General features: G+C 43.2%; 1 protein-coding gene across 1 annotated transcript in view; it reads left to right on the top strand.

Moving 5' to 3' along the window:
• suox (sulfite oxidase) overlaps nt 1–15,758 on the top strand; it is a 35,908-nt gene that overhangs the window by 2,564 nt on the left and 17,586 nt on the right. The window contains exon 2 of the mRNA XM_060820928.1: nt 1,649–1,712. Coding sequence (XP_060676911.1) covers nt 1,649–1,712 — 64 coding nt within the window. The remainder of the gene's footprint in view (nt 1–1,648; nt 1,713–15,758) is intronic.

Here is a 15,758-nt window from a genome sequence, read left to right on the forward strand (position 1 = left end):
AGGCATGGGATTGAGGATGATTTAGTGGTTTGGATCAGAAGTTGGCTAGTCGAAAGAAGACAGAGGGTGGTGGTTGATGGGAAATGTTCATCCTAGAGTTCAGTTAATAGTGGGGTACTGCAAGGATCTGTTTTGGGTCCACTGTTTGTTGTTCTTATAAATTACCTGGTTGAGGGCATAGAAGGATGGGTGAGTAAATTTGGAGATGACACTAAGGTTGGTGGAGCTGTGGATAGTGCCGAAGGATGTTGCAGGTTACAGAGGGACATAGATAAGCTGCAGAGCTGGCAAATGGATTTTAATGTGGAAAAGTGTGAGGTGATTCACTTTGGAAGAAGTAACAGGAATGCAGAGTACTGGCCTAATGGTAAGATTCTCGGTAGTGTAGATGAGCAGAGAGATCTGTGTCCAGGTAGATAGATCCCTGAAAGTTGCCACCCAGGTTGATAGGGTTGTTCAGAAGGTGTTAGTTTTTATTGATAGAGGGATTGAGTTTCTGAACCATGAGGTTATACTGCAGCTGTACAAAACTCTCTGGCGCGGCCGCACTTGGAGTATTGCATGCAGGTCTGGTCACCGTGTTATAGGAAGGATAAGGTAGCTGAGAGTGCAATAGGTAGGTGAAGGTGGGGGTGATAGTGGTAGGTCGGAGAGGTGGGTGGAGCGGATAGTTGGGAAGGAAGATGGACAGGTCATGAGGGCAGTGCCAAGTTGGAAGGTTGGAACTGGGGATAAGGTGGGGGGAGGAGAAATGAGGAAACTAGTGAAATCCACGCTGATGCCGTAGGGTTGGAGGGTCCCAAGGTGGAAGATGACGCGTTCTTCCTCCAGGTGTCGGGTGATTAGGGAGTGGCGATGGGATCAAGAGTGGGTAACAGACCGGCTTGGGGTGTCCAGGTGGATGGGGTGTGTTGGAGGTGGGAGAAGGGGTCCTTGGAAGGTGGATGGGAGACTTGGTGGAAAAAGTAAGCCCGGAGGTGGCAGAAGAGGTGTTTAATGTCACAACATGTGTTGAATTCATTGATCCAAGAGCAGAGGGGGATGAAGGTAAGGCCTTTGCTGAGGACCGATCATTCTTCCTCAGCTCCTTCATCTACACAAATTTCGTCAATTTGCCCTTCACTATCTTAGAATACCTGGGCTGCACAGGTCTCGCTAACCCTACACTGTTATTCTGAATCTGCACTGTTAATACTACAGTGACCTCTGGAACCCTGGGTCAACCTCTGGCTCATAATCAACTCAGTCTCCACTGGCCAAACCATGCAGCCACTGACTATTTGTTCCTCAAATAGTCACTGGAGCCACTGGTTTTCCATAACTGTTTCTGAGCCTGAACATTGCTTCCATCAATTCTCTATCCATCCATACCTAGAAATCAACTTCATACTTTTCACTTTGAAATCATCCAGGGCATGCCTCTAAACTTTACTACATCAAAGTATTAAACTCCCAAATAAGGTGCTTTACAAGTGGAACTTTGATGTTTCTCTTGTGTGAAGGATTGGAGCATGACTCAAGTTTTTAGAGTTGGACTTCAGCAAGAAATCTCATTGGGGGTGGATAGTTACAATGGAGATAGATTGGAACATGAAATACAGAATAATTAAAACCTGATCTGAAAAAAAAATATTTTTCTTTTTTTCAGGTGCAGTGATGTCATTCCTTCATTGTACACGATCTGCTTTGAATATCTGGAAAATGCAAAGCAGGTACTAATCATTCCATCGTTTGGTTATTTTACACAGTAATGCATTGATTTGACTGTTATAAAATAATTAATTTTAATAATGGCTTTACCCCACATACTTTTGGGGAAAATAGTATGAGCTTTGTCTCTGGTGACACTGCCATCATTGTCAGAGGTGCTGTTTTCAGTTAAAATGCACACTTGACTGCCCCTTCAAGAGAATGTTGAAAATGTTTTGGAGAATAGCTCAGGTGTTATTCCTGGTATATATTTCCTAATCAACCAGTTCAGACATATTATGACACATCTCTGGAGTAGGTGGGACCTGAACCCAAGCCTTCAGGCTCCGAGGTAGGGACACTATCACTGCACGAGCCCTCTGGTAGATATTTTCTAATCAAACCTATTAGAGATGTTATGACACATGGGGTAGATGGGGCTTGAACCTGGACCTCTTGGCCCAGAGGTCAATACCATTACACCACAAAAGCCCCCTAAAGAACTGGGCCTCTGAATTGCCAACCCAGTAACATTACAATTGCACCATTCCCACCCCTAAAACAAAAATTGGCTTCATAGGATAGAACTCATGAAGTTAGGCTGATGGATTTTCTCATAAACTTGTTCAGAGATGTTATGGTAGACCTCTGAAGCAGGTGGGATTTAAACTTGGGGCTCCTGGCTCAAAGGTGGGGATCGACAACCTGCCCCTTTTTGCAGAAATAGAAGTTTCATCCATAAATGCTATCAAATACCACCTTAACTTTCTAGTTTATTTTTAATCCACCTATTCAGATACGTCATGATACCTCTGGGCCAGGTGAAACTTGAATCCAGATCTTCAGGCACAGTGATAGGGGCACTACCACTGTTCTACATGAACCTTTAGCAGACAAGACTCTTCCCTCTAGATACTTCAAATCAATCTGTTTAGACGTGTTATGACACACCTCTGGAGCAGATAGGACATGAACCTCGGCCTCTGGCCCACAGGTAGAGACACTACCACTATACCTCAGAGCCCAAAGATTTTTCCATTCCTGATGAAATTAGTTCAGGTAAGCATTTCTTCTCTAGCAGGCAAGCATTCCAATCCAGTTCTGAGGAGCCACCTGGCTTGTCAGGTTTCACGTACCTATTACAGTGATTCTGTGGTGGTTATTTTAATCAACCTATTCAGACATGTTTTGACACCTCCAGGAAAGTGGGACTTGAACCTGGACCTTTCTGGCTCAGAAGTAGGAAGACTACAGTCGTACCACAAGAGCTCTTAACAGCGATCTGGTGGATATTTTCTAATCAAGCTGTTCAAAGATGTTATGACACAATTCTGGAGTGGTGGGGTTTGAACATAGGTCCCCTGGCTCAGAGATAGAGACACTATCTCTGCACCACAAGTGCCTCTTAGTTACTAAGTTCAAAGTTCACCATTTGTCATGGTGAATCCATAATGTTAGCCTGGGGAGTGTGTGGATTACTAGTACAATGATATTACCACTACACCAACATTGCCTACTTAATGTTATTTATGGCTATTTATTTGTCTTGGCACAGATGTTTTCTAATTAACCTGTTCAGATATTATTGCACACCGCTGGGACTACACTACACTGGCTAAAATTAAAATTACATTTTAAAGCATAAACCATGAGCTATATATTCATAACAAATGCAACAGTGACTACATTTCAAAAGTATTTCATTGTTTGTTTAATTTATTTCATTGGTGGTCCCTCATAGACCATAATGAATCTCTTCCACTCTTGGGGGCGAATCCGTAGGTGACAGTACAGTCCGATGTGTGTTGCACGGACTATTACACTTGGGGCAGGTGGTGGTTTTCGGAAGGGCTGAGGGGAGGGGTGTTGGTGTGGCAGTGCACTCCTTATGCTATTGATTGTGAAGTGCTTTGGAACATTCTGCAGTCAGAAAGAAGATATAGAAGTATAAATCTTTGACATAGTTTGGCCAAAGAGGAAATGTCCATCAATGCCTGGAAGTATCCCATCATTTTGAGGCTGTGGCCTTAAAGGTAATAATATATTAGATGTTTGACTATAAATTGAAAAAATATTTTAAATTTAATGATTCAGTTATATTTGCAATAGCATGGGATGTAATTTTGAGTATACAGATTTTATAGCAGGAAAGCATGAATAATATTAAATAGACAGCAATGTAAATATAACAGTTTTAAAAACTTTGCCTGTGACATGAAATTAGGAGAATAGGACATATAAAACCAGGTATTTTATATTTTGAGTTACAAATGCCAGTCTGAGATACATGTACAGAAGATTTTTTAAAATTCAAAATAATATTGTCATCCTTTGGATGACTGAAGTGCGATTTTAGAATTATATTAGTTCACTGCATATATAATTGATCTGAACTTGTCACTTGAGGGAACAATATCAAAGGTTGCTTTTAATGCCAAATGAGGATTGAGCATGGAAAAGGATAACAAAGGTTCTAAAAAAAGAGTGGCATGTAATGCGAAATAATATTCGGAAGGAAGCTAAGGAAATATACTTTTAAGTAGAGGTGCCCAGTGCAGATGTAGAGATACATGGGTACTTAAAGGTTATATCACAAGTAAATATAGTCAGAAATAGCAAATTGGATCTGGTTTTATTTGTAGATGTCAATCGCTAAGCAGCTCCTTGTGATCTGCACGTGATATTGAGCTTCTATAAGTTCAATTGGGCCATGGTGGAATATTGTGTGGAGGTTTGGATGCCTATTCTCATTGTAGGCAAGATAAACAATGGAACATTTGCAATATCCATTTGGATTTAGCAATGTAGGGTGATGAGAGAAGTTGAGGCTTTTTTTTAGGTGACTTGATTGAAACCTCTGTTCTGTACATTTGTGCAAATAGCTTTAGATTTTGGATTTTCTTCATTTGGTCAGTGATGTTGTGAGAGAAAGTTAAGGTAATAGCAAAATTTGAATAGACAGTTCAAAACAGCAATTATCATGGAGTATTTTAATCTACATATTGATCGGTGAAGCCAAGTTAGTCAAGGCAGCCTTGACGAGTTCATAGAATGTATCTGCAATAGGTTCCATTGCATACTCTGAAACAGAGAGCAAGCTATTCTAGATCTGATCCTCTGTAATGGGACAGGAATAATTAATTATCTCCCAGATAGGGATTCTCTCGGAAGGAGCGATCACAGTATGGTTGAATTTAAAATATAAATGGAAAGTAAGAAGGTAAAATCCAATACCATTGTTTTGTGCTTCAACAAAAGAAACTACAATGGGATGAGGGGAGGAGTTGGCTAAGGTAGACTAGGAGCAAAGATTACATGGTGGGGTAGTGGAGGAATTTCAAAGGATTTTTCAGTGCTCAGTAAAAGTATACATTTTGTGAAAAGGAAGAACTGTAGGAAAAGGGTTAATCAGCTGTGGATCGGAATGGGCCGATTGGGCACCGGTGATTTAGCGCCAGCCCGTTTGGCAGTGGCTGTTTTGGCGCTAGGAAAAAATGTTGATTGATTCATCATCATTCAAAGGTAGAACTTTAAAAAGTCTTAAAACTGTAACTTTATTGAATAATGCAAACATTAAATCTGTTAATCACGAAAAACTGTAAGGTACATTTACAAATAAAGAAATGTTCTTAGCGCCAAAACATCCGTCACCAAATGGGCTGGCGCCAAAATAGGTTTGGCGCCTAAACGGCCATGCCAAAACTCCGGCACCCAAATGGCTGCACCAAAACGTACCAAACCGGCTGTGGATAACTAAGGAAATGAAAGGTAATGCATACAAAGTGGCTAAGATTAGTGTGGAAACTGGAAGATTGAGAAATCTTAAGATCAACAGAGCCACAATAAGATTAAAATGTAAGGTAAGATGGATTATGAGAGTGAACTAACTCAGACTATAAAAACAGATAGCAAAAGTTTATACAAATTAGATTACTTACAGTGTGGAAACAGGCCCTTCGGCCCAACAAGTCCACACCGACCCGCCGAAGCGCAACCCACCCATACCCCTACATTTACCCCTTACCTAACACTATGGGCAATTTAGCATGGCCAATTCACCTGACCCGCACATCTTTGGACTGTGGGAGGAAACCGGAGCACCCGGAGGAAACCCACGCAGACACGGGGAGAACGTGCAAACTCCACACAGTCAGTTGCCTGAGGTGGGAATTGAACCCAGGTCTCTGGCGCTGTGAGGCAGCAGTGCTAACCACTGTGCCACCGTGCCACCCAATGTGTAAAATGAAAAAGAATGGTTAAGGTAAACATTGGTCCTCTGTAGGATGAGAAGGGGGATTTAATAATGGGAAATAAGGAAATGGCTGAGGCATTAAACTGGTATTTTGTGTCGGTCTTCACAGTGGAAGACACAAATAACATGCCAATAATTGATAACAAGGAGGCTATAGCAAATGAGAACCTAGAAACTATCATCACGAAAGAGCTAAAGGTATACAAGTCTCTTGTCCCTAATAAAATGCATCCAGAGTACTGAAAGAGATGGCGGGGGAAATAGCAAATGCATTCATGGTAATTTGCCAAAATTCGTTGGACTCTGGGGCAGTTCGAGCAGTTTGGGAAAACAGCAAATGTGATTTCATTGTTTAAAAAAGGGCATAGATCACAGGCAGGTAATTATAGGCCTGTTAGCTTAACTTCTATAGTGGGGAAAATTCTTGAATCTATAATCAAGGGGAAAAAAATGAAATATTTGGTTAGAAATTGGGAGATGGTGATGGCCTAGTGATATTTATGGACTGTTAATTCAGAGACCCTGATAATGGTCCGGGGACCCGGTTTCAAATCCCACCAAGGCATATGGTGGAATTTGAATTCAATTAATGTCTGAAGTTAGGAATCTAATAATGATCATGAATCAATTGTCAATGGTCAGAGAAACTCCTCTGGTTCGCTAATGTCCTTTTAAGGAAGGAAACTGCCATCCTTAACTGGTCTGACATTTATGTGACTCCTGACCCACAGCATAATGGTTGACTCTTAACTGCCCTCTGGGCAATTAGGGGTCAGCAATAAATTCCCGCATCCCCGTGAATCAATAAAGAATAAGTTGTCCCTTTGGGCTGCATGGGTTCATAAAAGGCAGGTCATATTTAACTAATTTACTGGAATTCTTTGAGGGCATTACAAGCACGATGGACAACAGGGATGTGGATGTGCTGTATCTGGATTTCCAAAAGGCATTCGAGAAGGTGCTGCACAAAAGGCTGCATAAGATAAAGGTGCATGACGTCACCGGTAATGTATTAGCATGAATAGAATATTTCTAACTAACAGAAAGCGTGTTAATTTGTGTTTTTTCTGGTTATTGATCAGTGGGACCGCAATTGTTTACAATTTGCTAAGACAATTTAAAGTAAGGGACCAAGTGTAGTGTTGAAGTTTGCAGCTGCGAACTAAGATGAATGGTAGAGTAAAGTGTGCAGAGGACACAACGTCTGCAGAGGGACATGGGTTGGTTAAGTGAGTGGCTAAGGGTCTGGCAGATGGAATATAATGTTGATCATCTATTCTGTTGGAATAACAGCAAAATGAACTATTATTTAAATAGTGAAAAATTGCCATGTGCTGCTGTGCAGCGAGGCCTGGGTGCCCTTGTGCATGAATCATAAAATGTTGGAATGTAGGTGCCGTAGGTAATTAAGAAGGCAAATGGAATATTGTCCTTCATTTCTAGAGGGATGTAGTTTAAAAACAGTGAGATTATGCTGCAGCTGTATGGGGTGCTAGTGAGGCCACAACTGGAGTACTGCTTAGGGTGTAGGTTTGCTTGCTGAGCTGTAGGTTTGATATCCAGACGTTTCATTACCTGGCTAGGTAACATCATCAGTGGTGGCCTCCAAGTAAAGCGAAGCTGTTGTCTCCTGCTTTCTATTTATATCTTTCTCCTGGATGAGGTTCCTGGGGTTTGTGGTGATGTCATTTCCTGTTTGTTTTCTGAGGGTTGATAGATCTATGGGTTTGTTTATGGCATTGTGATTGGAGTGCCAGGCCTCTCGGAGTTCTCTGGCATGTCTTTGCTTAGCCTGTCCCAGGATAGATGTTGTCCCAGTCGAAATAGTGGTTTTGTTTCATCCGTGTGTAGGGCTACGAGGTAGAGAAGGTCGTGTCTTTTTGTGGCTAGCTGGTATTCGTGTATCCTGGTAGCTAACTTTCTTCCTATTTGTCCTACGTAGTTTTTGTGGCAGTCCTTGCATGGAATTTTGTAGATGATGTTGGTTTTGTCCATGGGTTGTACTGGGTCGTAACCCTACACACGGATTGAGAGAAAAACCACAATTTCAACGGAGCCTGTCCCCGTTGCTCAGAAGGGAAAGGTGGAGAAGAGCAGAGCAATAGTTATTGGGGACTCGATAGTTCGGGGCACAGATAGGCGGTTTTGTGGGGGCGAGAGAGACTCACGTTTGGTATGTTGCCTCCCAGGTGCAAGGGTACGTGACGTCTCTGATCGTGTTTTCCGGGTCCTTAAGGGGGAGGGGGAGCAGCCCCAGGTCGTGGTCCACATTGGCACCAACGACATAGGTAGGAAGAGGGGTGAGGATGTTAGGCAGGCTTTCAGGGAGCTAGGTTGGAAGCTCAGTTAGAACAAACAGAGTTGTTGTCTCTGGTTTGTTGCCTGTGCCACGTGATAGAGAGTCGAGGAATAGGGAGAGAGAGCAGTTAAATGCGTGGCTACAGGGATGGTGCAGGAGGGAGGGATTCTGGTATCTGGATAACTGGGATTCTTTCTGGGGAAGGTGGGACCTCTATAAAAAGGATAGTCTACACCTGAACCTGAGGGGCACCAGTATCCTTGGGAGGGGGGGGGGGGGGGGGGGGGGGGGTGGTTGCTAGTGCTATTTCGGGGTTTAAACTAACTCTGCAGGGGCATGGGAACCCAGACTGTAGCTTTAGGGTGCAGGACCTGGAATGTAGGGAGGTTAGGAACATGGCATCAATCTCGAAGGAGGGTGCCTGTAAACAGGAAGGTGGCTTGAAGTGTGTATACTTCAATGCGAGAAGTATACGAAATAAGGTAGGTGAACTTGCAGCGTGGGTTGGTACCTGGGATTTCGATATTGTGGCTATTACGGAGACTTGAGTAGAACAGGGACAGGATTGGCTGTTGCAGGTTCCAGGGTTTAAATGTTTTAGTAGGGTCAGAGGTGGGGGTAAAAGAGGGAGAGGTGTGGTATTGCTTGTCAAGGATAGTATTACAGCGGTGGAAAGGACGATGGATGAAGACTCGCCATCTGAGGTTAGAAATAGGAAAGGTGAGGTCACCCTGTTAGGAGTTTTCTACGGGCCTCCTAATAGTCCTAGAGACGTAGAAGAAAGGATTGCGAGGATGATTCAGGAGAAGAGTGAAAGCAATAGGGTAGTTGTTATGGGGGACTTTAACTTTCCAGATATTGACTGGGAAAGCTATAGCTCGGGTACAGTAAATGGGTCCGTGTCCAGTAAATGGGTCCATCTGAGGTAGTTTGGGCTGAGGTTAGAAATAGGAAAGGTGAGGTCACCCTGTTAGGTGTTTTCTACAGGCCTCCTAATAGTCCTAGAGAAGTAGAGGATAATATTGCGAGGATGATTCAGGAAAAGAGTGAAGGTAGCAGGGTGGTTGTTATGGGGGACTTTAACTTCCCAGATATTGACTGGGAGAGCTATAGTTCGAGTTCATTAGATGGGTCAGTGTTTGTCCAATGTGTGCAGGAGGGTTTCCTGACACAATATGTAGACAGGCCAACAAGAGGTGAGGCCATACTGGATTTGGTTCTGGGTAACGAACCAGGCCAGGTGTTAGAATTGGAGGTAGGTGAGCACTTTGGGGACAGTGACCACAATTCGGTGACATTTACTCTAGTGATGGGGAGGGATAAGTGTGCACTGCAGGGCAAGAGTTATAGCTGGGGGCAGGGAAATTATGATGCGGTGAGGCATGACTTAGGATGCGTGGCTTAGAAAAGTAGGCTTCAAGGGAAGGGCACAATCGATATGTGGAGCTTGTTCAAGGAGCAACTATTGAGTGTCCTTGATAAGTATGTACCTGCCAGGCAGGGAGGAAAGGGTCATGTGAGGAGCCGTGGTTTAATAAGGAATTTGTTAAAGGGAAGAGGGCGGCCTATGTAAAGATGAGGTGTGAAGGTTCAATTGGGGCGATTGAGAGTTATAAGGTAGCCAGGAAGGATCTAAAGAGAGAGCTAAGAGCAGCAATGAGGGGACATGAAAAGTCCATGGTTGGTAGGATTAGGGAAAACCCAAAGGTTTTCTATAGGTATGTCAGGAATAAAAGAATGACTAGGGTAGGAATAGGTCCAGTCAAGGATAGTAGTGGGAAGTTGCGTGTGGAGGCTGAAGAGATTGGGGAGACACTGAATGAATACTTTTCGTCAGTATTCACTCAGGAACAGGACATTGCTGCCGATGTGAATATTGAGTCACAATTAATTAGAATGGATGGCTTTGAGGTATGTAGGGAAGAAGTGTTGGAAATTCTGGAAAGGATGAAAATAGATAAGTCCCCTGGGCCTGATGGCATTTATCCTAGGATTCTCTAGGAAGCAAGGGAGGAGATTGCAGAGCCATTGGCCTTGATCTTTATGTCCTCGTTGTCTGCAGGAATAGTGCCAGAAGACTGGAGGATAGCAAATGTGGTTCCCTTGTTCAAGAAGGGGAGTAGGGATAACCCTAGTAACTATAGGCCGGTGAGTCTCACTTCTGTTGTGGGCAAAGTCTTGGAGAGAATTGTAAGGGATAGGATTTATGAACATTTGGATAGGAATAATGTGATCAAGGATAGTCAGCATGGTTTTGTGAAGGGCAGGTCGTGCCTCACAAACCTTATTGAATTCTTTGAGAAGGTGGCTAAGGAGGTGGGCGAGGGTAAAGTGGTAGATGTGGTGTATATGGATTTTAGCAAGGTGTTCCCATGGTAGGCTACTGCAAAACATACGGAGGTATGGCATTGAGGGTGAGTTGGAGGTTTGGATTAGGAATTGGCTGGCTGGAAGAAGACAGAGGGTAGTAATTGATGGTAAAGGTTCATCTTGGAGTGCAGTTACCAGCGGTGTTCCGCAAGGATCTGTTTTGGGACCATTGCTGTTTTGTCATTTTTATAAATGACCTGGAGGAGGGGCTAGGAGGTTGGGTGAGCAAGTTTTGCGGATGATACGAAAGTCGGTGGAGTTGTTGACAGTGAGGAAGGATGTTGCAGGTTACAGCAGGATATAGATAAGCTGCAGAGCTGGGCAGAAAGGTGGCAAATGGAGTTCAATGTAGCTAAGTGTGAAGTGATTCATTTTGGTAAGAGTAACAAGAAGATGGAGTACTGGGCTAATGGTCGGATACTTTGTAGTGTGGATGAGCAGAGGGATCTTGGTGTCCATGTACATAGATCTCTGAAAGTTGCCACCCAGGTAAATAGTGCTGTGAAGAAGGCATATGGTGTACTGGCTTTTATTGGTAGAGGAATTGAGTTCCGGAGTCCTGAGGTCATGTTGCAGTTGTATAAGACTCTGGTGCGGCCGCATCTGGAGTATTGTGTGCAGTTTTGGTCGCCATACTATAGGAAGGATGTGGAGGTACTGGAACGAGTGCAGAGGAGGTTTACCAGGATGTTGCCTGGTATGGTAGGAAGATCGTATGAGGAAAGGCTGAGGCACTTGGGGCTGTTTTCATTGGAGAAAAGAAGGTTTAGGGGTGACTTGATAGAGGTGTACAAGATGATTAGGAGTTTAGATAGGGTTGACCATGAGAACCTTTTTCCACGTATGGAGTCAGCTATTACGAGGGGGCATAATTTAAATTAAGGGGTGGTAGGTATAGGACAGATGTTAGGGGTAGATTCTTTACTCAGCGAGTTGTGAGTTCATGGAATGCCCTGCCAGTAACAGTGGTGGACTCTCCCTCTTTATGGGCATTTAAACGGGCATTGGATAGGCATATGGAGGATAGTGGGCTAGTGTAGGTTAGGTGGGCTTGGATCGGCGCAACATCGAAGGCCAAAGGGCCTGTACTGTGCTGTATTTTTCTATGTTCTATGTTCAACTGGGACAACACATCTATCCTGGGACAGGCTAAGCAAAGACGTGCCAGAGAATTCCAAGAGTCCTGGTACTCCAACCACAACGCCATAAACAAACACACCGATCTAGATACCATCTATCAACCCCTCAGAAAACAAACAGGAAATGACATCACCACAAACCCCAGGAACCCCATCCAGGACAAAAAAAAATAGCAGGAGACAACAGCTTTGCTTCACTTGGAGGCCACCACTGATGATGTTACCTAGCCAGGTTATGAAACGTCTGGATATCAAACCTACAGCTCAGCAAGTGAACCTACACTCTTAAACCTCAACCTGAGCTACAAACCTTGCAAAAATGGAGTACTGCTGTAGGGGATAGATCACAGGCAGATAACTTTTGGCCTGTTAGCTTAACTTCTACAGTGGGGAAAATGCTTGAATCTATAATCAAGGGGAAAAAAATGAAATATTTGGTTAGAAATTGTGTAGTAGTGTACAACGTGTAGTAGTGGTCTTGTTACCTGAGAAAGGATGTACTGGCAACTGGGGTGGGGGCGCGGGGGGGGCAGTGGTGGTGGTGCAAATGACATTTATGGTTAATTCCAAATTTGAGAGGATTGGCTCATAAGGAGAGATTGAGTAGACTGGGGCTATACTCATTGTAATTTAGGAGAATGAGGGGAATCGTCTAGAAACATATAAAATTATAAAGGGAGTTGATAAAATAGAAACAGGAAGGTTGTTTCCACTGGTAGGGGGTGAAATTAGTACTGGTTGGGTGCATAGTGCTAAAACAAAGCTGAACAGATTTAGAACTGAGTTGAGGAGGAACTTCTTCTCCCAAAGAGTTGTGAATCTGAGGAATTCCCTGCCCAGTGAAGTAGTTGAGGCTATCTCATTGAAAGTTTTTAAGGCAAAGTTGAGCGGTAAAGGAGTTAAGGGTTGTGGTAAGCAGGCTGGTAAATGGAGCTGAGTTCATGAAACATCAGCATGTTCTTATTGAATGATGGAGCAGACTTGACAGGCCAGATGGCCTACTACACTGATTTCTGATGTTCTTGTATTTCAATTGAGATCTGACTTGTCCAGTGGTATAATCAAAGCTGACAGTAATAACATCCACATTTTAAAAAAAAACTATTCATTTTCCAGTCAAATTTCTATTGTGTTCTGATTCAATTTGAATCCTCGCTCTTGCTCTCTCTCATTTTGTAGCTCATTATTGTGGTTCTGTTCGCCGAGCTGGGAATTTGTCCCCTGTCTAGGTGACATCCTCAGTGCTTGGGAGCCTCCTGTGTGGCGCTTCTGTGATGTTTCCCCCGGCATTTATAGTGGTTTGTCTCTGCTGCTTATGGTTGTCAGTTCCAGCTGTCCGCTGCAGTGGCCGGTATATTGGGTCCAGGTCAATGTGTTTGTTGATAGAATCTGTGGATGAGTGCCATGTCTCTAGGAATTCCCTGGTTGTTCTCTGTTTGGCTTGTCCTATAATAGTAGTGTTGTTCCAGTTGAACTCCTGTTGCTTGTCATCTGTGTGTTTGGCTAGTTGGTGTTCATGGATGCGGATCGCTAGCTGTCTTCCTGTTTGTCCTATGTAGTGTTTTGTGCAGTCCTTGCATGGGATTTTGTACACTACGTTGGTTTTGCTCATGCTGGGTGTCGGGTCCTTTTGTCCTGGTGAGTTGTTGTCTGAGAGTGGCTGTTGGTTTGTCTGCTGTTATGAGTCCTAGTGGTCGTAGTAGTCTGGCTATCAGTTCAGAAATGTTCTTGATATATGGTAACATGGCTAGTCCTTTGGGTTGTGGCATGTCCTCATTCCATTGTCTTTTCCTTAGGCATTTGTTGATGAAATTGTGCAGGTATCTGTTTTTGACGAATACATTGTAGAGGTGTTCTTCTTCCTCTTTTTGCAGTTCTGGTATGCTGCAGTGTGTTGTGGCCCTTTTGACCAGTGTCTTGCTGCAACTTCTTTTGTGTGTGTTGGGGTGGTTGCTTTCGTGGTTCAGGACTTGGTCTGTGTGTGATCATTGTTATGCTACACATCTCTAATGAACTTGAGAAGCTGGTTCTTGTAAGGGGATGGAGTAAAGCTGCATTACAAAACACTCACTAGTAAATGATATCTCAAACTATCATTATTTTGGTGAATGCTGTTTGTGCAAGTGTTCTTTACTGTTGGTTAGTTCAGTTGCCTCAATGTATATGTACATTTTACTTTTTTCTCTTTTAACAAGTCCATTTTTTTGCTTTAAATTGGCCTTGCACTTGGAAATTATTTTTGTAAAAATTTAAAAACAAATTAACCCTTTATGTGTAGACTACCCCTTGCGAGTGTGTTGTTTCACTCCTTAGACGGTCTCTTTGCCCTAATGTCTAAAATTTAGTGCCTGCTATCTAAAATGCAATTGCTTCAGAAATACCTCTGCAACAAAGAAAGCAAACTAGTAAACCAACGAATATGGATTATAGAATTCTGAATTGCTGAGGTGACGTGCTTACAGTATGCTGTACTTGGATATCTGGACGACTATAATGTCGTGGCAGTTGCTAGGCTAGTGATCCAGGGAATGTAAGTTCAAATGTCATCGACTGCCTTCAGATGACCCAAAAGTTAGTTCAAAGAGGTGGATTTTAAAGATCCCATTAAAAGATCCTTAGGATGTGAGGATGGGCCAGTGACTTTCAAATTCTGTGAACAAATAAATTAAAAACGCAAGGTAAAGAGATGGTGAGGTATAGGGACGGTATTCCAGCGTCTGAGGACTAGGCAACTTGAAGCATTGCCACACAGGTGGAGCACTTATAATTGGCAATGTGCAAGAGGCCAGAGTTAAAGTGCAGATGTCTCTGAACATGGTGGGGCCGGAGGAGATGAGGACTGATTTTAGTTAAACCCTCGCGAGTCTGACTGAACTTGGGGAGCACCATTTGAGTGAAGGCGATTATATAGTCTCACTCGGGATGTATCCTGATCAGGGGGACTCTAGGTCGGCCCACAGCAAAACCCAAAAACGTAGCCAAACATCACCCAAACGTTTAAAGTTTTCTTCAAAATCCTGGTTGGCAAGCCATTGTAGCTTTTGCTGGTGTACAGCAAGAGTCCAAAAGGCCTTAATTTTTTTTTCATTTTGTAGGATGTGGGTGTTGCTGGCTGGCCAGCATTTATTACCCATCCCTAGTTGACCTTGAGAAAGTGGTGGTGAGCTGCCTTCTTGAACTGCTGCAGTGCACTTGCTGTAGGTTGACCCACAGTGCCATTACATAGAATGTAAGAACTAGGAGCAGGAGTAGGCCATCTAGCCCTTTGAGCCTGCTCTGCCACTCAATAAGATCATGGCTAATCTTCTTGTGGACTGAGCTGCACTTACCCGTGTTTTCACCATATCCCTTACTTTTTTTTTGAAAAATAAAGGAATTATCTACCTCGCCTTTAAAAGCGATTTACTGAAGTAGCGTCAACTACTTCCCTGGGCAAGGAATTCCATAGATTTGAGTGGAGGAGTTCCTTCTCGGTTCAGTTCTAAACCTGTTACCTCTTATCTTGAGGCCATGCCTCCTCCTAGTTTCACCTACCAGTGGAAACATCCTATCTATTTCTATTTTATCAACTCCCTTCATAATTTTATATGTTTTTATAAGATCCCCCTCATTCTTTTGAATTACAATCTATTCAGCCTCTCCTCATAAGTCAACCCCCTCAACTCTGGAATCAACTTAGTGAACCTCCTCTGCACCCCCTCCAGTGCCAGAACATCCTTCCTTAAGTAAGGAGACCACATCTGCACACAGTTCTCCAGGTGTGGCCTCACCAGCATCTTGTAAAGCTGTAACATTACCTCTCTGCTTTTAAACTCAATCCCTGTCACAATGAAGGACAAAATTCCATTTGCCTTCCTAATTACTTGTTGTACCTGCAGACCAACCCTCTGCGGTTCATGCACAAGGACACCCAGGTCCCTCTGCAAATCAACATGCTGCAACTTTTTTACCATTCCAGTAATAAGTTACTTTGCTGTTACTCCTATCAAAATGTATAATTTCACATTTA

The sequence above is a fragment of the Hemiscyllium ocellatum genome, chromosome X, assembly GCF_020745735.1.
Source record: "Hemiscyllium ocellatum isolate sHemOce1 chromosome X, sHemOce1.pat.X.cur, whole genome shotgun sequence".
Taxonomy (NCBI): domain Eukaryota; kingdom Metazoa; phylum Chordata; class Chondrichthyes; order Orectolobiformes; family Hemiscylliidae; genus Hemiscyllium; species Hemiscyllium ocellatum.